This window comes from Strix aluco, chromosome 1 (assembly GCF_031877795.1).
Source record: "Strix aluco isolate bStrAlu1 chromosome 1, bStrAlu1.hap1, whole genome shotgun sequence".
In the NCBI taxonomy this organism is placed as follows: Eukaryota; Metazoa; Chordata; class Aves; order Strigiformes; family Strigidae; genus Strix; species Strix aluco.
In genome coordinates this window covers 109,114,912-109,136,593 of record NC_133931.1, presented here as the reverse complement: position 1 = coordinate 109,136,593, position 21,682 = coordinate 109,114,912, and the positions used below count along the sequence as shown (strand labels likewise).

Here is a 21,682-nt window from a genome sequence, read left to right as displayed (position 1 = left end):
TGCCCGCCCTCCCCTGCAGGGTGCGCGGCGGCCGCGCGTTTCCCGCCGCCTGGCTGGAGGCCGCGCTGCCTCGGAAGGAGGCGAACGGCGCTGGGCCATCGCCCTCTCCTTCGGCTCCGCTCCGGCCGCGGGCAGCCTCGGACGGGAACGCGCGGGACCCGTGCTGTGTCGGGGGAGACGCTTCTGCCATGCAGGGAACAGTGCTGTCCCTAACGCTGTTCTCCCCTTTTCCCCCCCGAAATCACCTCAGGATGGCTACATTCCCGTCCAGCCCCCTAATACGACAAACGGTGGGATTATGAACATGGCCCCGACAGGGCAGGTGTTCAAAATCACTTGGTTTGTCTCCTTTAGGGTAGAACTCGCTTTTGTGTTCAGCAGCAGTTCTTCTCTCAGTCCAGTCCTGAGCCTGTCTACCCAAGTCAGTGTTGAAAGAGATTTAACAGAAGTTACAAAAGGGGCCCAAACAGATCCCTAGTGGTAGTAAATCCAGAGCCACATCCCATCTACTGAGAGAGGGCTGCTTTGGGGATTGAGGAGTTCAAACCTGGGCTGTCCATCTGGTGACAATGTTCCACGACAGCACAGATAGAGCTACCTCCAGATTCCCAAACTCTTCAAGCAAGCACAACATTCTGCATAAAACCAAAATGCTTAAAGTGGCCAGGGAACCATTTTAGCCAGTTTTTAGTGCTAAGTACAAAATACAGTTTTCAGCTGTGAACTGAACAGTTTCCAGCTTTCAGGCTGGCACCAAAAGCAACCTGGGCACTGCAAGGACTCCAGGGCTGTTTTCAAGAGGAATTTACTGTTTCTCCAAAGTACTGTAGGAGACACAGTAAAAAACCGTCCTCTGAAGTCTTGCTCTGTCTATGGATCTCTGTGGAAATGAGCAAGATAAAATATTCCAGTAGCAAAACTTTTAATTGCACAATGAGTGGTAGTTTTAAAGCTTTAAAACATGAAAAATTAGCATAAGAAAGTTCACTAGAAAGAGTTCTGACTGAACAGCTGCCAAATAAACCATCTGCTCCAGTTTGTAAAGAGAGAAGTTTAGCTGTGACAGCTGTAAACACCAGCGGAAGGCAAAAGGCACTGGAAAAGTAGCCACACCTCCTCCAAACAGAAAGGCCATGCCATTTTGGTTAATTAATATTAGTTGGGCAGCCCCTTGCAACCAAAGGACTTTACAGAGTTGAGAGTGATACAGTGTCCATGGGGGTGAGACCCTCAGCGCCGAAGGGCAGCCAGTCCTGGAGAGCGACAGGCGAACTGCCTCAGAGCTCACAGCAGCAGCCTAAGCACTGAAGTGAAAACACAAGATCCCATCACCACAAGCAGTGCTAATCCACAACCTCCAAATACCCACCTCCAGCTCGTGTCCCTGGGAACGCTGAAGAGGCAGATCCCTAGTTGCTCTGCTGTGGCCAGACTTCTACCCTGGCTTGGTTCAAGGAGATTAACTGTTACCCTGGCATCTTCAGTAGCGTAAGCTCACATGGAGCGCTTCTCCAGCACGCACCTGGACAGCCTTCACCATAGATCTTTCTTGCGAGGAAAGTAAAAATCTTTCCCCCTGTCCTTGTGCTGCATTGGCATGTGTGCAGGTCCTCCCCTGCCCCTGGGATGGGGACTTCTTCCCTGCTGCAAGTGACAGATGAACAGTGAGATATTGACTGATGCTGTAGAGTAAATCTGATCGCAAAGCAGCCTTGACATGCAGAAAAATGTGCACATGGCATTTCTACCCCCAAGTTCACAAAAAGGAGGGGAGGCCTGACAGGCACAGCTCTAGGCTTGGACTTAGGAAATGGGTTTCTGGTAAGGTGTGCGCATGTATTTTCAAAGGTATTTTGATACTCAGTTTGGGGGTGATAGGAGGCGAGGCTCTTCGCCAGGTCTCATTAACATTGGGCCAACGGTTCCTCCCAGTAGTATTTTAATTTCATGAGCACAGTGTGGCAGTGGAGGCGCACAGAACCCCAGGCGAGCTGGAGAGTTGAGAAACCAGTGTCTCACCGAGGGGCTCCTCCACAAGGTCCTTTCTCAGATCTCAAATGCAGTCTTAAGCAGAAGGGTAATAATCCAGGCCCTTCAACAGCATGGCTGAGAGCAGAAGGCTTTGCTTCTGCAAAACTTTCCACTCATGGCAAAGGAATCTGGCCTGAGAAGTTTGGTACTGCACCTTGGGATTAAAACCCTAAATGAAGACATGCTTCATTCTTCATTGAACATCATATGACAACTACATTTGAGCCTTCACAAAGTATCCTTACTTGGGAGGAGGCAGGGAGGATGCATGGGGGAAGACAAAATGCTGAAAACCCCTTGAAATACACAACTGTCAGTTACATCTATTTCCTTCTTTCCTTGCAGCTTCACCATCACTGGCCCCACCCAGACCTACAGAGCACTCTCCTTCCATAGTCACCTCCTCCAAGAACAGCAGCCCAGTCAAGATGCAAGTCTTGATGTGTCGCAGGATCCACGTCTTAATCTGTGCCCATTCTAAAGGGCAGATACATCCAAAAAGCAAAAGTGCAAGGACCAGTCCCCATATTTACTGGTCTGGCTGACTCCAGTTTGGATGCACTCTGGCATGATAGGAGTTCCACCTCATGAACAGAGTGGAAACTGAGCATCAGCCTTGGCTCCCTCCTGTCTGTCTGCATCGGGGGGTGGTTAGGCCAGTGGAGGCCTTCAGAGATACCCCATCCCTCTGCTCATATCTGGCACTATGTATCCAGAAGAAAACCTGAGCAAGAAAAGCTACCTAGAAAATAGTAAACAAAAAACAGACCTGGCACAGTTTATATCCATTTGATGTAGGGTGGCTTTGTCAAGACTATTTTGTGACAGTCCTTAGCACATGGTTCCCTCAAACTGTTCTCGAACAAGGTTCTGGAATGTGTTTGTTGGCCCTGGCAAAATAGTGCTGGGGAATACACTAACAGTGTAACTGGCTGGCTGAGAGGAGGTCCGTACTTGGGCTTGTGCCTCAGATCTATTTAGTTTAGTAAGACAGACACAGCTAAATAACCCTGGCTGCACAGTCCCTGTGCAGGGCTGGACCACCTTCTGCCGTGAGGTAACGTGACTTTGCATGAAATCAATTTTTCCCCTTTATACCTGAGGAAGAAGAGCAGAATTCACAGCCAGTCCTACAGATGCAGGGCAGCTGCCTAGAGCCCTCCGAATGCCATCCAAACCTCCCCAGTATTGACGGGCTTCTGGTTGATGTGTCGGCTCCACTCTGGGGCTGTCACAAGCGGTTGTGTGTAGGTCTCACCTAGTTACTCCTGCCTGGGAGGGAGCAGCACTCAGTGCCCAAGGGGTGCGAGTATCTTCTCCCTTTATGCCCTGTAGTTCTGAGACTATAGCCAGACATAGTCGCCCTGCAAACAGAACCAACAGGACAGGATCCATTCAGTAACAATCTCTAAGTGCTTCCCAGCATGGGTCTTTCTTAACAAGAAAGAAAGAACCTCAATTTTCAGGTAAAGAAGCTGGTGTACTACAGCATCAGTTACCTCTGTCAAGTCTTAGACCCTCCTGCTAAACTCTCTACCCAGAATTAGTGCCTAAACACAGAGACCTGGACAGAGACTCTTCTCCCAGGCTCACCTGCAGACAGAGGAGGGAGACAGGTGCTTTTTTGGTACAGGTCACCTGCCCTATTTAGGACATAAGGTGATGAAGTCACTCCCAAGAAGTCCTTTTTTTCTTTCCAGTGACTGTGAAGAAAACTAGGGTGACTAGCTCAGCTGCACACCCTTTTACTTGCCCCCCTGCCCCCGAGTCTCCCATTAACTTTACTGCTGTGTCCCCTACTAGGACTAATTTCTGTTTCCTTACTAAGTCCTGCCAGCTACGGTGCTGAAAGGCAACAGCACAGCTTGCCATGAAGCTAAGGAATAGGGTGGAAATGGGTGATCCAGTATGTGAACACTGGCTAAGCACATGGAAAGGGCGATTTATCTGCTCCCACCACTTAGGATAGTCAGAGGAGTCACAGGTTTAATCTACTCTCAAGGACCTCCCGAGGCACCATGTGAGCAGCTCCGTTTATTGAACAGTCTTTCTTGTCACTTGTGAGTTCTCCAAGAAGCTGCTCTGTGCTCAAGGAAATGGCTGTGTGACATATGAATGGGATGTGGCTGTTACCCGGAAGAAATGGTGATGAAACACTAAACACACAGACCAAGGGCAGGGCAGGGAGGGCATACAGAGCACCGGGCTCTTTGGGGACAGTAGCAGATTGTAAACGTCAGATCTTCCTGTACAGCAAGGAACCTGCTTGACTGTTGGCAAGATCACAGAACTGTTTTTGCAGCAGTGTCCACAGAGCAGATTGATCTCCCCTGTTCCCTGAAACTACCGCATATGCTTTGCTGCACTCTTCATTGTAAGACAGCCAAACAAGACTTGGATTGCCATCATAATCCAGGCCTTGTTTAATCATGTTAAACTTCCTGTTGTCCTGTGGGTCATGGCCAATACCAGCGCTGTATAACCAGTTGCCGTAATTGCTCAGACGTCATAATCCACCTTGAGAACAGAGGAAGAAAACAGTAAGAAGAGCTGGTCTGGCCCTTGGTGAATCTTCTCTCCCCATCCACCCCTTACTTGAATATAATTTTGGTGTATTTGAATTCCTCGCATGGGAATCAATCTGGCCCCACTGGGGTAGTTAGAGCTCTCCCATGTAGGTGCAGCCATCTCTCTCAGAAGAGGACCATGCTGCATGGCTGTTTTGTACAGCTGGGATCAGCTTCCCAGGCTACTTCACTTCGTGGTCCTTAGGTCAGATAGGTAAAAGTCTTTCTGTTTCCTTTTTAAAAAAAAAATCTCTCTCTTTCTGCCATCATCTGGCAGACTTCATGACAACTAGCCCTAGCTTTTGAGTGCTAATATTCCAAGAAACAGTAGCCCAGTACATTTCAAGTATGAGAAAATTCTTCCTGACTGGTTACCTAGAGATCACAGACTAACAAAATCATCTCTGTAGATCCTCTTAGTTAGTCTGGAGAGAAGTCTAACTCAGACTGCATGGAGTGACCACACAGAGTGTATGAAGATGCAGTCAGTACAAACACTGCAGTTGTTTCCCTGCCATACTCAGCCTTCATCAGGCAATAAGCCTCAGCTCACAGGGACTTGGCAGAGAGAGGTGCTTTCCTATGGAGACACTAGAGCTCTCCTGACGTATGTAGTAGGCTGCACATCATCAAGTTATTCTACATCTAAACAAATAAAAAGCTCTCAAGGATGCTTACACAAAATGGAGCAAGGCTCCTGAAACAGGCACAAATGAGAGCAGAACGTGGTCCAGTCTTGAGTGCTCTTCAGCTGGTCAGGGTGGCTTAAATCCAACATCAGAAGCTTTCCAGTTGTAGGACAATTCAAACCTAGCTCAGGAGGGGAGTGGCAGTGATAGCAAATAGGGTGTGGGATCTCTGAGCGTTCCTAGGAGGGGTGTCCACATTGCGAAAGCGTAGCACTGGCAGCTGTGGCAGAAGTTTGCAAAGACACGTCACTAAGCAGGTTCAGTGCTGTTCTCTTCTCCCTTTACTGCAGCTGCAGCAACAACCAGTCCACACAGTGGATTCCAAAATCTCAGCTGCTCCTTAAAGTGAGGAGCTCCACGCACCCAGATGGCAGAAGGCACAGGGGAATGGGCTCTGCCAAGTTCCCTTCCCCTTCCTCTGCAAAGCCAGCCGAGAGCAGGGGTCAGGATGATCAATAGCCAGCTATGCTCCCTGTGCACCAGGCTTCCCCTTCCCAGCAGCACTTCCTCCAGCCGGTGAGATAAGGAGGGGAAGAAAGATGCCATCAGAGGCCTGATTGTGCGATTAAGATGCAGGAGAGTGTGTGTGGGAGGCGAGGGCAAATCCAAGGGGGACTGGAGGAGGCAGGCTCATTTCCCCCTCAGCCTTGCCCCTTCCTGGCATTCTCTTCTGTTTGTTTCTCTCCCTTTCCTTGGGGCCTGACCCTGTGAATGAAATCATAGCTGAGATTCTCTGTTCAGGACACCAGACGTCTCTGGCCTCTCCCCTGGCTTCAGTGGGTTGCAGAGAGCTTGCCCTAGTCTCCCTGCCTGTTTGGTGTGGATGACAAACACCCTCTTCTTCACAGGCATGCGCAAACACTCGGTGGGCCTTTGCTAGAAGTATCAGAGATAAAATATGCGTTGCTTTCCGTTTTTAGAGGCAAGTGAGACCAGTTTCAGTTCTGCACTGGCCTCTACCATTCAACAGCCATGTTCCCCATCAAACTGATGTCTCCTGTATGTTTGGGGATGCCACCAAGTTAAAGAAACACAACTGTCAAGCAATATTTCAGTGTGACACAAGCTGAAAGGAAGGGACAGAAGGGCACAAGGACCAGCCTGTGCCACACCAACCTACAGTGGCAGTCAGCATCTGGGGCTTCCCGAGGTGAAACAGCTAGTGCAGAATGCTAAATCCCACTTCCAGCAAGGGTGGTAACATTCATGCCCATATGAATAAAAGTAACCCAGGGAGCGTCTTTCTAGTGTGAGACCTTCCAGGTCTTCCTCACTTGGGGAACAGGACCTGGGATCTTCCGTGGCCCTCTGAGTCTGACTGCAAAGCGAACCAAGCTCCTATCTGAGGAAGGCAAGGCTGCCCACCCGTCGGAGCAAGGCCTCAGTTTCTGACTCCCAGCTCTTAATCAGCTGGCGACTCTGAGTACAAGGCTTGCCGGTGCATGAAGCGATCTGCCTTCTCTGTGAAATGAGGTCACCTTTGTAACTGCTCTGAAAGCCATAGCTGATAGGTGCTATCAAAAGCCAGATACTACAAATCATTCAAAACGGTCCTAGTGGCTCACTCTGCAGGACAGGCATGCACAGATGTGTTTGCGCATTTGTGAGTGTTGTACCGTTTTTCTGGAGGGCCACTGTGTGTCACATACAGTGCACTCAGGCTACAGGAACTAGATCATCCATACTGAAATGCAGCCCCTGCTTGGCAAATCACTGCTACGAAGCTTAGGGCACGCAGGGTATCAGCTATCATACAACCCACTGAAACTGCAAAAGAAATGCACTCAAGATTTTCCATAACAAAATCTGGTGTGAGTTACCAAGACCACTTTCTGGAGGATCCTGCAGAAGTCCTGCACCATGTTACTGTGCAAGCCCAGCACTGCTCACAGCACTAGTGTGAGTCACAGCAATGGGAAGAGCACCCAGATCCTCCTGTAGATCTCTGCAGCCAAAGCTGCAGGGAAGCTCCAAGGAAGCTCAAAAAAAAATATTACATTCACAAAAAAGGCTCTTTTATTACAGATAATGCCAAGGTGACTGGGCTTTCTCTGTACCTCCAGCCATCCTAGGGAGTAGAAAGCTTACTAATTACCAGTAGCCTCTTGTATCGCACAGACAAGATCTCTAATGTGTGGCTGATATTAGTATTTGGTCTTTTTCAGTCTGTACCGTTCAGTCTGGTGCAGAACAAATGCAGATTCACCTCTTCAGCCTCAGTTTTCACTGCTGAGCATGGTGCTACTGACGGTGTCTCCATCAGTATCACCAGAGATAATGGCAACCAAGCAAAGATGCACAGAGCTGAACTGGGGACTGCCAGCCTGTTCAGACCTTCCTGGGAAGAAGCTATGGGAACTGAGGACAGAGAAGCAATTTAACTATTTAACTGAGCTTGCATGGCTGCTGATTGGCATATGAGAAACAAATTGGTGCTCCAGTTGGCAGGGAGGCCAGTGACTCACCAGAATGAAGAAGGATGCCTCTAGCCAGGGCGGAGCTCCCTGGAAGCTGATCCAGCTATTGTCCATACTTGCCTGTTCTTGACTAGATGGCTTCCCTGTCCACAGTGATCAATGCAAAGACGCCGTGCCAGCGCTGGCTTCAGTGGCCAGAACATACTTCTTTTTATGTTCTATTTCTGGGCTGTCCTCCTCCCCAACCTCTGGGGTGAGCAAGTCAGAGCACTGCTAACATAATTTATGTTTGAAGGTTTTCTCAAGTGTGACAGATGTCTAGCTAAAACCTTTACATGGAGGATCAAAACTACCATTGCAAACTTCCTAGCTACATCTTGGTTGATGGCAGCTTCACTCTGGCAAAACTTCCTTTTCTTACGTGAGCTTTGGCCAGTACATACCATGCAAGCAGTATATACATGCACTTCTATTCAGCCTGAAAATTACCAGTCATCTTCTGTATCCTTCCTTATTAGGCAGAGCTAGTCCTCCTGTCTGTCACTCAGGACAGGGAGCACAGGCAACTCCACAAACACAGAGGGTTCAGTCTTACAGGCAGGTATTCGAACCATTCTGGCCCCATCCCCCAGGCCAGGCCCAGGTCCTTGGTGAGAAAGCTGGCAACATTCTGCCACCCTCTGTTAGACATGAAACCCCATCGCAGCCAGCTCTTGCATGTTGGCAGAGACAAAAGACAGCGCTGGGACACGATGACATTTTTGGGCACTCATAAACCAACCTGTGGTCATGCATTCACAGCCATCCAAGCAGGTAAGGCAGTGCCAGCGTACAGCGGCAGGGAGAGATTTCAGTGAGGTTTAGCTGGCGTGCAGCCACTAAGATCCACTGGAAATTAAATAGGAAATTAGACTGAAAATGAGGAGAATTTTTGGCAAGAAAACAAGGTACAGAAAAATCTCAGACTGGAAAAGCAATCAAGTGGATTGCAGAGAATTTTGCAGAGCGAAATAAATATACAGACAATAGTGAGATGGGCCAAGAACAGAAAGATTGACAGGTGACTAATAGCAGAGAGGGATGTATTGGACAAGTCCCCAAGGGTTAGTACCTGAAAAGTAGAGAGCCTTGTCTGTTGTTAAGGAAAAGATTTATTGTACCTGTGTACAAATGGATACACATGGCATTAACGTGAAGAAAGATATGTAGGTGTGTGTTTCACTGATTCTGATATTTTAATCTGTTAGTCCCTCCAAGTTTTGAGATATTATGATTGCTATCCATGTGACAACAAAGCTATAAAAGCTAAAGAAAAGCGAGGATATTAAAAGGCTGTGGCATAACGAAAGATGTGATTTATTCTAATGTTTTAACCTTCTAACCAAAACCAATCAGAAGAACAAAATGCAGCAGGCATGGCAATCTAGCATTGACAAGAAGGGCTGGTCAGCCTCTGTGTGACTAAACAGAAGGGATCAACAGGTTGTAACACTTCCACCTAGGCAGGAAAATCTAGCTGCAGTGCACCTCACGAGGCACGGACCAACCGGACAGAGCCTGGCCATTCATGATACCCTGTGGGCCTGCTCCTGTATGGTGCTCAGTCTCGGAAGGGAAGCCAAGTATCCTGCACTCCCAGCAAATCGAGGGGTTGGATTCTTGTTTGCTGGCAACAGTTTAAATGACAGGCCCTGAGAATGCTGACAGTTCCCCTACGTAAATCTGAGTTAGGGTTTGGGCACATGTTAGCATGCAGACACGTGAAAATCAAAAGGACACTCAGCCAAACCTGCAGTTTCTACTGACCTTTCCAATACTCAAAGAACTGAAGGTCCTTTTTCCAGGGGACCTCTTTACTTTGAAGCCTGACTGAGGAAAAAAATGAACTGCCAATGAAGACAAATGCTGACGTAGGCAGTTATTAATAAAACAATGACAGCCAGGGGCACCTTGGTTGACAAAATGTTAGGATGAAGTGTAATACCTCTCAGTGGTATTACAAACAAGCCATGTTCCTTCTTGCAATGGTTTAGAGGTGATCCATTCCTCCTTTCAGGTGTTGCAAAGGGAAGTCTTGTGCACTCAAAGGATGCTCAAATCGTAATGGATTTTGATTATTTGTTTTGTTGGTGTTTGATTTTTTTTTTTTTCAAATTAAAAATGACTTACGTGTCACACCACAGCTGGAGATATGCTCTGGCCTAAGCTAGTATTTTCTTGTTCAGCTTTACTCCAGGACAATGTTTATGTGAAGTCCATTTCTGTAGCAGAAACTAAACCCAGAATTACCTGGCAGCAGTCCCCGGTAACATTTTGCTCCTGCAGTGGGGTAGGAACAGATGAGGGGGATGACTTTATGTTTGCAGGGGTCCAGTGGCAATTACAGTCCTTGCCTACAGTCCAGGCAAAACCAGAGGCCTGCTGCCTCTGGGGCATCTCATCTCTAGCTCCAGACATCTAAGGTTAGTCCCACCACTGCCATCCAGTGCCATTTGAGATGCTGTAGGGCATTTGAAACAGCCACAGAGGCCTGGCAGATGTGACACAGGCCCTGAGGGAGATGTGCTCCTCTGCAGCCACAGCCCGATGCTGGGCAGACTGCCCTAGGGCATCTAAAACAGTGCTGTACGCTCAGGTGTGGGCACCTACCTCACATGGAGAACAGCTCACGCAGCACAGGCAGCTGTAGGGTTTTCTGACTATATGGACTAGGTATTTGTTGGACTGAGAGGTCAGAGCCCCATTTCACATGTAGACACCCACACTAAGACTCAGGGTCTGGAGCTGAATCTCATTCTGATTCCTGTGTAGTGCAAGGCAGAAAGAATATCTGGTTTCTTGGGATGCACACTGCTGGGTCGGTTTCTGCTCTGTCACAGATTCTCTGGTACACTTGGGCAAGCCTGAAGCCTGGATTCTCTCCAAAGCTGGAGTGTCTCCGGAAACAGCATCTTTACTCTTATTGTGCTGCTGTTTCCCACTGACACGTGTTAATAACACTCCCTGTAGCTAATCAGATTCTGGGCAAAAGTCTCAGTGTCTACACAGTGTCCAGCACCATGGTGCTAACAGTAAGTCCCCAGCAACATCCCAGGGTGGTGACACAAGCACTATGAAAGAACATTTGTACAACACAATGTTGACAGCCTCTTCTCTTACATTCTCTGTTGTAAGATTGTACCTTTCCTCTCCAAATATGGTGATCCATACACACCTCTTAATGAGAGAATCCTTCTGGCATACTTCAGGGCCACAAATCGAAAGTAATTCTGCCACACCAGTTCAAACAGGACTCTAAAACACAAAGCCATGTCTGTATTTCACTGTGGGTCAGATAAAACTACTGAATTAAGATTTTGCTTCCATAGCACCTATCGTTAACACCATGATGTTTATTCACAGCGAGCAACTTCACATACCTTCCCATGATACCAGTTCTTGCCCCCAGCCTACTCACCTAGCTTGCACCTGGATGACTATAGTGAAAGCAAACTTCGCATGAATCACTTGGGAATCTTTCCTTAACTCGAGTGCAGGAGCAGAATTTCAGGAAACCCGTTCCTCATCCGTCCCTACTGGGATGTAATTCTCCAGAGAGCAGGGCGAGGACCCGATTCAGCTTCGCACTTCCGCATGAGCAAGCTTGTCAGCACATTCCTCCGAGCTTTGCACCAATTTAAGCAATAACCTTTGTAAGGGACTTAAAGGCACCTTTCAAAACTGGGTTTACAGTGGTCTAGCTCATGAGATCAGGTGCTAGGCCTGCATAAAATAGACAGTTTTATATAAAAAGAGCTTCTTATAAAATGATGGCACCCCAGCCTTTGAGACCTGCTTCAGCTCTCTGGCATATTGGAAATATTCTGCTCAGCTGACGTTTAGGCTTACAAGATCTTTTCTAAAAATCTCATTACAAAACAGGACACTGTCCAGATGCTAAAAACTAGTGTGGTGATACTGAGGTTCAATCAGTCCCTCATGTGCAGCCACCACGACTTGTATTTCACTGTACAATTGGCTGTAGTGCCTGGGAGTTTGACAGCTTCTTTTTTATAATTATTTATCACTTTAAAATGCTCAGATCACCATGGCCCCTCAGCTGCAGGCAGGCTGGCTGACTATTAGATGGAAAAACATGAGTATGTTCATTTCTTGAAATATTGTCTTTGAAAAAAAAAAGCAAAGCATACTCTTCAACAGGAAAAAGGTCGTGTGAATTGAAATTGAGTATTTTGGTCGGAATTGTTGGCAATGTTCTGCCTGTTTGTCACCAACCATTGTGCTGTTTGACATGTTGAAAATGTAACAAACCAATATGAAAACAGTTCTACACTATGCACAGACTTTGTGGTTTGGGTTTTTTCCCATCCAGGTCCAGTGTTAGGCCGGGCTCTAACATGAACCTACTTCTCCATAAGAGCTCCCTACCAGGCTTTAATTCACAGTGTCTGGGCAGATCAGAGTACATGAGCAAGTTCAAGGCCAACCCAGGGATGGATATGGTGACCTCAGCTGTCCCCCAGACTCCTTCAGGACAGCCTGCAGGCAGGCGAGCAGCCAGTGGTGAGGTGAAGAAGAGCACGGGTGACAAGGCGGGGTGCATTAAGCCCACTTCCCAGTCCCCTCTTCCCCTCTGCTGTGGTGGTGTGGTCATGGCCAGGCAGCCGAGCAAGCACGGGGCATTTGCTGGATTGTGGCCAGATGTCCTTCTGACACCATGTGATTTGTGCAAGTCACACAGTCACTGAGCCTTTTGGGTGAAACCCTGCTCATATCCTTGGCGTGAGAAACCCTCTGGGTTTTATTTGTAAATCATTCTTCTTTCTTCTCATCTAGCCCATAATAACAACACAGAGAGGGATGGTGATGATTTACAGAGATCAGTTTTAAAAATCATGAACCACATTTTCCAGCAATAATAATGACAACTAGCATTAATAATCTTTACTTAAAGTGCCTAGAGCCTCTAGATGTCAAAGGCAGACTAATAAATCCATAGTGAAACAGAACTACAATGCAACCCAGAGGAACCGGACAGCAGGCACAAGAAAAACAAGCATTAGTTAAGAAGAAAGTTAAGAAATCACTCTCTCCTGTGCGTGAGATGCCTGTTTCCTTTTCAGAGAAAACAAGCCACAGTGATTGCGCAGGGACATACCAGTATATGCTCTGATTTGCCATTCTCTCTTTTTCATACTTCTGGATCTGCTCATAGATGTATCGAGGTGAAATGCAGCCCAGTGCCAGCCTGAAAGCAGGATGATGTCCTGAATGCAATGCAGGACTGACAGCTTGATGTCTGTGCGGAGGGAGTGACAGGGCAGCTTTGTGTTTAGAGTTGTCTGAAAACTTTGCTCAGTTTGCAGTTCTGCCACTGACTTCCCAAACAGCTTCCCCAAGTCAAGTTGTCTGACATTTTTGCAACTCTGCAGTCTGAGAATCAAAATCTGTCCCCTTCCCAGTGTATGACTGTTAAAGGAGTCTCCAACCTACTGAGATAAATCATTTTACAGAAATTTGACAAATTTTGCCTAAAAGACTTTGATCAGCTGGTGACTTAGCGCACCCATGACAAACCCAAAATGGATCTCAAATGTGAAACTCCACATCAACTGTCCCAGCTGTTCGACAGCCCTCCTTTTACTACAAACCTATCTATCATATGCCCAGGGCTCCTTTTCCTACAGTACATTAGTGTCTCATTTGAGCAACCACAGAAGGCAAATGACTTGCTGAAGACCTCAGGCAGGGTAAGAAAAGTAGGGAATCAAACCCAGCTCTGGCATTTCAAACCACTGGGCTCCTTCCATTTGTTCCAAATCAGTGCTGTGCAAGACAGGAAAGAGCTTGTAGACTCCAACCCCAGGTAAAGGCTGATAAGGAACAACTTTTACCTTGATTTTCCTAGAAATGTATTTTACTGCAATTTCCCACTAGGGTTTATGGAAACATTTGATGTTCTAATGGATTTTGGAAAACAGGAAGAAAGGGCCTGAAGAGTTTTCCCTTAATTGTTGACCAGCTCTAACACTTCGAAATGGCCAGTATGAGATGTGAGTGACTGGCTGCAATCTAAACCGGTCTGATTTTGATTATCTGACAGAGAAACACTTTGGGGCAGGCAGATCAGGACTGTCTGCTCTGGGCAAACGGCCAGCTTGGCAAAACTCGAGTGGAGACCAAAAATAATGAACTTCTGCAATGCCAGTGGTCCCGGAATCCCAAAGTGCCACCAGGTGGAGCCATCCACTGCAACCACTGAAGCCAGTTGAAAATAAGAAATCCTGACCTGTAACAGCCTCAGAAAATCGTTTCACACCGCAATTCTGTCGGAAAAACACTCCAGATGTCCTCAGCATTAGGCTGAAGTGGGTTCTGCCGCTGCAGTTTCAGTCTGGAATTAACTGTGCCCCTTCTAGCACCAGACACTAAAACCCCTAATTAGAAGTCATTGTATTTACTCAAACCAGAGATCCTTTTGCAATAGGAATAATCAGAAGTGTCTCTTCACTCCACAAAACCATGGCCAAAGACAAGTGGTGTGTCTCTGCAGTGCCCTGTCCACATCACTGCTCCCAGCACACTGGGCTTTCAGCACAGTACTGCTATACTTCAGCAGTTCCTAATTGCAGGGATGTTCCCAGGGAACCACTGTCTGGAAGTGAAATAAAGAGCAGCTCTGAGGCTGCTGTACCCCAAGAAAAAGGGCAAAAGAAATCACACCTAGACCCCTACCCATGCCCAGTGAGCACTCAGCAGACAGGTAACATCAGTTTGGGATGGGAGCAGGAAAGGGGCTTCCAGTCTCACAACAAAAATCTTTACCATGGTGCAAATTTAGTTGAGTAATCCATTCCCACCAGTCCATTCAGAGTCTCCTTTTAAGATGCAACCGGGTTCTGTGCAAGCAAACTAACAAAAGGTTTTAATACTTTATGTGCAACCTGCCAAATATGTTTTCTTTCTAACTGGAGCCAGAGCAAACTGGCAGGGCTGGGCTCCCTCTCATGGCTGCCTGCAAGGACTACAGAGCTGCCCAGTTACTGCCTCCAGTGCACAGGAACTGATCAGGCCAGCAGTTTCCCTTATAGCTCTGTCACAAGCTATGCTCCCTGCTTCAGCCTGTAGCACATTTCTTTCTACAAGCACTGTGAACCTGGCTGTGCTGCTCCCTGCCCATACCCACCTAACTCTGGATCAATAATCCACTTAGAAGCACCAGTGGGACTGGTGGCTGGTTCCCCTGTCCATGTGGCTGCTTATTTGGGTTTGAGAACAATCGTGTCTGACAGCACCCAGCAGTCAGCTGCAGGAAGCCTGTTATTTCTGGGCCACCCACGTTTACAGCAGGGGGCAGATCTTCCATTTTCTGAGCACTCCATTGACCATGCAGAGGACATAGGGAAGCCTGATCTCGATCCCCTTCGCTGCACAGGTTACAATTGCTAAAGGGCTGTTCTGGCTCACTGGGGAAGACAATATTTGCATAACAAAAAGGAAGGAAGAGGTTTTCCAGCACTGCTTGTATTAACGCTGGACCAACAGTAGAAGCTGTGCATGCTTGCACTGGTTTTGGCTGGGAAAGAGTTAACTTTCTTCATAGTAGCTTGTGTGGTGCTATGTTTGGATTTGTGATGAAAACACTGCTGATAACACACAAATGTTTTTGTTACTGCTGAGCAGTGGTCACACAGCCTCAAGGCCTTTTCTGCTCCTCAGACTGCCCCACCAGCCAGCGGGCTGGGGGTGCACAAGGAGCTGGGAGGTGACACAGCCGGGACAGCTGACGCCAGCTGACAGAAGGGATATCCCCTACCATATGGTGTCATGCTCAACTGGGGGAAGAAGAAGGAAGCGGGGGATGTTCAGAGTGATGGCGTTTTGTCTTCCCAAGTAATTGTTACACATGATGGAGCCCCGCTTTCCTGGAGGTGGCTAAATATCTGCCTGCTGATGAGAAGTACTGAATGAATTCCTTGTTTTGCTTTGCTTGTGCACGAAGCCTTAGCTTTACCTATTAAAGTGTCTTTATCTCAACCCACGAGTTTTCTCACTTTAACCCTTCCGATTCTCTCCCCCATCCCACGGGCGGGGAGCAAGGGAGCAGCTGTGTGAGGCTGAGCTGCCTAGTGGGGTTAAACCATAACACTGGTCCCCAACAGCAAGGGAATGCAGGAACTTCTGTAGCACAGCTTGAAAGAATCCCCTGGGAGCTGTCCCAGTGAGGGCACTTAACCCATCTCAGCTGGAGAGATGCTACCCCCTTTATCCACAAAGCTGTGCAGGGCCTGATGCTGTTGGCAATCAGCATACGTGTCTTCATCTAAATTCGCACAAGGCAAATTTAAGGCAGTTCCTCAAACTAGACCAGGAACAAGTTCGAAAACGGCCAGGATGCACAGACAAAATGCAGTCAGGAGCAGCTTCACTCCACCAAAGCAAGGGAGCAAGAAGTAGCTGTAATTATTGGCTGCAAGTTTTTAAACCAGACTACTTGGAACTTCCTACTATTTTTAACTGTGGGCAGCAGCTTGGGTTGGTTATTTCTCACCCCATTTGCAACTGCAGCCCTTCAGCCTGCTTTTTACTCCTCCAAAACGGAGGAACTACATTGCTGATGGCATGGAACAAGGGAGTAGAAAGGGCAAATCAAGGTAAAGGAGCTAAAAAATTATCCCAATTCCAAAAAGTTGATGGGGAAAAAAGACTTAAGAGGGACGGCCACTAACCTAGGTTCCTAAGTATTTGGCTTACATTCCCAGTTCCTGGATGACCTCTTTTTGATTTAGTTTGTCTCTCTGAAAAACTGAAATAATGCTAATTCCCTCCTTTGTAGAGTGTTATACAGGAGCTAAGGAAATATTATTAGGAAGTGAAACTGCAGCCTCACCCACTTGCACAGCCATATGTACAAGGGGGAGGATGTCGACAAGGAAGTGTAAGAGTTACCGTGTCCCAAAAATAATACTGGAATCTCATTAAAGCCTGGGTCTCTCCTCCACTGCAGGAGATGTCTGTTTGTCGATCAGTCACAGGATCTGCCACAAAAAACACCATCACCTTGTTATCCTCTTGGAAAGTTTCTCAAGGGTAGGGAGCTTAAAATCTAGGGATGTTCAGCAGTAGGGATGTCTGCTTTGGGGACATAAGATTGTGTCCTGGTCTTCCTTTTTTTAAAGGACCACATCAAACATATTAAAAATTACTGACTAACAGGATGTTTTCTACCCAGCCGCAGGGCAGCTTCTTCACACAGGGAATTTATCTTCATTTGCTGTACGAGTGAACAGAGGCTTAGTTACAGTTTGAAGAGCAACCACTGCCTTTGGGAGGCCTCCATGTTTTGATTCTCTTAGTAAGAGTCATCTCTGAGTAGGATTTCATGGGAGCAACTGCCAAGTAAAGTTCCCTTACCCTTCTGTCCCAAATCCTCCATTGCAGGGATACACCCTTCTTCCACCCCTGGAGCCAGAGGCTTTAGCTGATCTACCACCCGCAGGGATGGCCAGACCTTCGCCTCAGATTCCACCGCTTTTCGGAAATGGGTGTAGACATTGGGCAACCTGCACAGATTGCAGCACAGTCAGATCTCCGCAGGATGGCTACCCTGGCCCCTCCACACAGCACCACATAGCTTCTGCAGATGGAGGGTTGGCTTTTCAGGCTGCGTATTTGTGACTTGTGTTTGTACATTGCCTGACACAATAGAGGTAGATGCCCCTGGGGCTAGCAGCAATGAGGAGTTCAGTCCTTCATCGGGTTTCTTTCTGCTTCTGATGCAAAATGTGCCTTTTCAATTTAAGGTGTGTCCTGATGGGGCAATCCATAAGGGTCAGATTTATCTCACCTAACTTCTGATTACCCCTAAGACTGACCTCAATGTAAAAATTTGTAACCTCCTCCTGCCTTTTCAGTCAATAGAGAGAAACGGGCATTTTTATGGCCTGCCTCTTCTGCCCTATTTTATACATTTTCTATAGGATACCATGAATCACTCAACTCCATCGCCTACACCTCAAGTGACTATTGAGGGAGCTATGAAGAGTCCACACTCAAAGGGCCACTGTCACAAGCAGCTGCATTTAGCCAGACGGGGTAATGGAGCAATTTAGTCCAGTGTCACAAAGGGTCTAGGCACTGCAGACTGAGTATTCAAACTGTGCTGGTGGAAGGGCAAAGAGAAAACAGTCCCTCAATAAACAGTCAAACAAACCCCTTGGTTTTATGCATATTGAAGCGTAAATCCTACTGGTACAGAGGGATGAAAGTGCCCCTTCCCCTTGATGTGTATGAGCATGACAACACTGTTCCATAAATGAAGATGGACTAATGGGTCCCTTCCTCGTGGGACTGGATGACTAAGACCCCTCCTGAGCCATTCACTGGAGTGAGAAACAAATGGGACAGTGGAGGGGTGAGTGATACCATGGAGCACCCACCTGGCAATAGGCCCCGAAGGGCAGGTCCTCCCGATGATACAGCGTGGGTGCCCAGAGTGTGTGAATCTTCACCCTGTGCTGACTACACACCTGGCACAGCCTCTTCTCCACGTCCTGCTCCTCCTGCGTGGCCTAGGGAGAACAAAATGCAATGAGGCCATGGCTGCACGGCCTCAGCTCCTGCATGCCCACAGACCCTGGTCCCTGGTCTTGCCCTCCTCCCTCATCTCTACATTTAGCTTCAGCCCTTTGGAGAGAGGTGGTTATGGACAATCTCTGAGTATTTCCCTCTGCAAATACCTGCAGTGCAGGTCACAGAGTGATTTCTGCATTAGACAGCTCTGAGGTCCAGACTCTGCTAATACTGAGTGCATCTATGTACATATATACATACGTGTGTGTGTACACAAAGCCTCCAGACCCAGTGGTTTGGATCCAGAGCCCTCCATTGAATTCAGCAGGCTCTGGATCAAACTACTTAGCTCTGTGAAGACAGGTCAGTGACATGCCAACCCCATCAGCAGTCCAGGACCGGACTCTTTTGTTCTTTAACATGCTGGTGGGCAACTGCCTAAATACGAGTGCTGTCAACTCACCATGGGCCTTTTCTACACTCAGTACAATATGCCCCCTGGCAGCTAGCTCCTGTGCAAGGAAGGCGCCAGGAAAAGGCAGCTTGATGCAAACAGAAGGAGAAATGCACTCAGCTGACCTAAAATGTCAGTTGCCGGAAACTCCTCTTCCTCAAGACACAGCACTTGCAAGTGATCAATCACAAATAGCTGCTGTCATCCAGCAAGGACTCCCACCCAAACACATACACCATCCCCATCCCAGGAACTAGCCAGTTTCCCCAAGGTTAACAATACCACAGGCAAGAAAGGCTCTGAACACACAGGATCTGTATCACCGCTTGACTGTGGAAGAAACCTCCACAACCTAATTTTATCTTTTAACAACGTCACTCAAATATTTCCCTTACCTCTTAATGGAAAGCCACAGCACTGACAGACCCCAACTGAGTAATCAGATCACAGACCACATCTTCCGGCTTCCCCTTCCTCACAACCAGGGTACTGCAAACAGAAAATACTGGCCTGCATTAGGTTTGATGTTATTGTTATTTGTGTGTACAGGAGGCCCTAGTCCCAGCCCAGGCACCCATGTACTAGTTCTCTGTGGAGGCAGACAGACAGGATTTGACTAACCTAGATTTTTTAGGACCCAGTGAATGCAGTTTGCAAGCCTCTGGGGCTAGGTTTGTGTCAAACACATTTCTACTACCCCAGATGCCTTAGAAAGGATGACTGGGCAGAAAGCCAGGCTGTTACCTAAAAGTAAATGTCAGATCTGTTCATCCTCACACACTAAGGCTGAGATTCATGAACTGATTCCTCTTTCAATTCCCTTCACAGGTAGCGGTGGCCTGTGGGCAGACCCCTCTCCACTTTCATGTGGGAGTATTCAGACAAATTCTTTCCTCTGAACGCTCTGTGTTTGTAAGAGTCAACAAAACTTCCCTTCCACCTTGCAACCTCACCAACTGCCCAGCTGTGTACCCAGGGAACCAGACCAAAAGAGAAGCTGTGGTGAGAAAGTCTGTTAAAGGTGGGTGCACAGGTCTGTGAGGAGCCTCATACGTGACTCTGTCCCCTTCCCTGTCTCCCTCTCTCGCACACACACACACACAGACTACTGCATCATCTAACAGAGGCCTGTGATGGAGAAGTTCTTGAAGGGGTAATACAGTGTTTTTATCAGAATAATTTAAAGCATAACTGAAAAGTTTCTTCAAAAGATGGGCTGGGTTTGAAAAGGGCAAGGAACAAGGGGTGCTGCCGAGAGAGCAGCTCCCCTTACTTCCCACAGAAAAGCAGAGACCAAACTGCCCACAGGGAACACTGCAGACTGGATGTGGAGGAGAATTCTGTCTAGCACTGCATTAAGAAGATACTTCATGGTTATAGAAATGGAGACTAGGTCTTAGCATGACTCTATAAGCCAAAACGTCTTGCTAACATTTTTTTTTCATCTTGCTTTTTTGTCACAACTCTTCACAACCACACATCTCTCACTGCAGAAGACCAGTCTCCTATCAGCCGCTGACAACAGCACAGCAGCACCCAAGCAGCTCTGAATCTGTTCACTACAGGGTGTGGGTGCAGATATCCACTGATTAATTCTTTCAGTCTCCTATAACATTCACCATCTGCATGGTCCACGCTGCCATTTCTCTTGTTTTTACTACCACTGTTATGCTGCTCTGGGAGAAGACAGGCTGGCTGACACACCTTCTGCTAAGCAAAGCCAGATGTTATCTACGGTAATGGAATTCTTCAGCATGTAGACCTTCAGGCCCTGGTCTATCCCAGGTTTCTAAAGGCATAATGAAGAAGGAATCCCTCAAGACCCCCTTCCCACAGTGCAGTCTACCAAAGAGATTGGGTTTAGCAGGACAGGGCCTGAGCAAACTTAACTCTCCAGTCTCAAAAGCCAGGATCCATGTTGGTCTGTCTCAAGCCAACTCCTAGGGAAAACTCGCTAGGGACAAGGAAGGACACATCACAGTGGCTAGTGTTGTTGCCTACATCTCCGAAGACTGACGTTCATGACTCCAGTCGTAAGGACTCTGGGCAAAGCGCTCAAGGGTAGTGCCCATCTGTGGTATCTGAGTTAAAGAAAGCAAAACCCCGCATGGCGCGCAGCCTGGATGACTCTTCGCTCCTTTGCAGATGCCACAGCAGGTCATCTGAACAGGGGCTATGTACGGGACCTTATTGTACCTAACAGAAGGGCTGTGGCTCTCTGAAACGAGTTGTTATCAGAGCCCAGACTATCTGACATGATTTGACTCACAGCATGGATATGCATATAAAACGAGTAGAAAAATAAAAACAGACATATCTGCACGGCACTTTCTCAGCTACCTTCCTTTTTTCTTGAGCATTTTTCTTCGATGCTTCATGCTTTCCAGAAAAACCTGAGCCGATGGGGCCCTGTCTGTGGGAAGCTGTAGCGGTGGGTGCCCAGGTGGTGCCGGGGATTGATGCAGCAGAGGGAAATAACGAAATCTACATTGCTCTGAGCCCAGCGAAGCACCTGGAAACACAGAGAGGGCCAAAGAAGCTCTCGGGAGCAGGATACAGCGCACACCTCCCCTCAGCCTACCCAAGAGCGGAGTTTCTTCTAAAGAAATATCCGGGGGGCCGCCGGCCGGGCCCTACCTGGTATCATGGGCGCGCAGGTCGCAGCGCAGCAGGCAAACAGCCATTCTCGTTGCCCCCGACATGGTGCCTCAGCCGGCCCCCTCAGCCCGGCTCGGCTCTGTCCTCCCTCAGCTCGGCGCCTCGCAGCCCGGCCCGCTGCCCCCTCAGCCCGCCGCGCTCCCGCCCCACCGGCCCGGCCCCCTCAGCCCGCCGCGCTCCCGCCCCGGCCCGGCCCGCTCAGCCCGCCGCGCCGGGGAGGAGCCGTCCCGCCTCCGGCTCCCTGCGGCCGCCCCCACCATCTCCCTGCGGGCCCGTGGGACGGGCCGGTCCCGT

At 48.2% G+C, this 21,682-nt stretch overlaps 1 protein-coding gene across 1 annotated transcript; it reads right to left on the bottom strand.

Moving 5' to 3' along the window:
* Positions 1-474: 474 nt before the first annotated feature.
* Positions 475-21,432, bottom strand: LOC141916177 (cryptochrome DASH-like). The gene is given in 24 exon segments (XM_074808791.1): positions 475-560; positions 1,192-1,253; positions 1,370-1,444; positions 1,538-1,644; positions 3,225-3,291; positions 3,293-3,420; positions 4,271-4,533; positions 4,536-4,548; positions 8,300-8,401; positions 8,403-8,446; positions 8,538-8,592; positions 9,279-9,370; positions 9,511-9,569; positions 10,915-10,998; positions 12,863-12,952; positions 14,530-14,603; positions 16,654-16,742; positions 17,119-17,267; positions 18,144-18,157; positions 18,159-18,275; positions 19,126-19,219; positions 21,071-21,119; positions 21,122-21,246; positions 21,371-21,432. Coding segments are annotated over 24 exon segments (2,100 nt in total).
* Between the last annotated feature and the right edge of the window lie 250 nt (positions 21,433-21,682).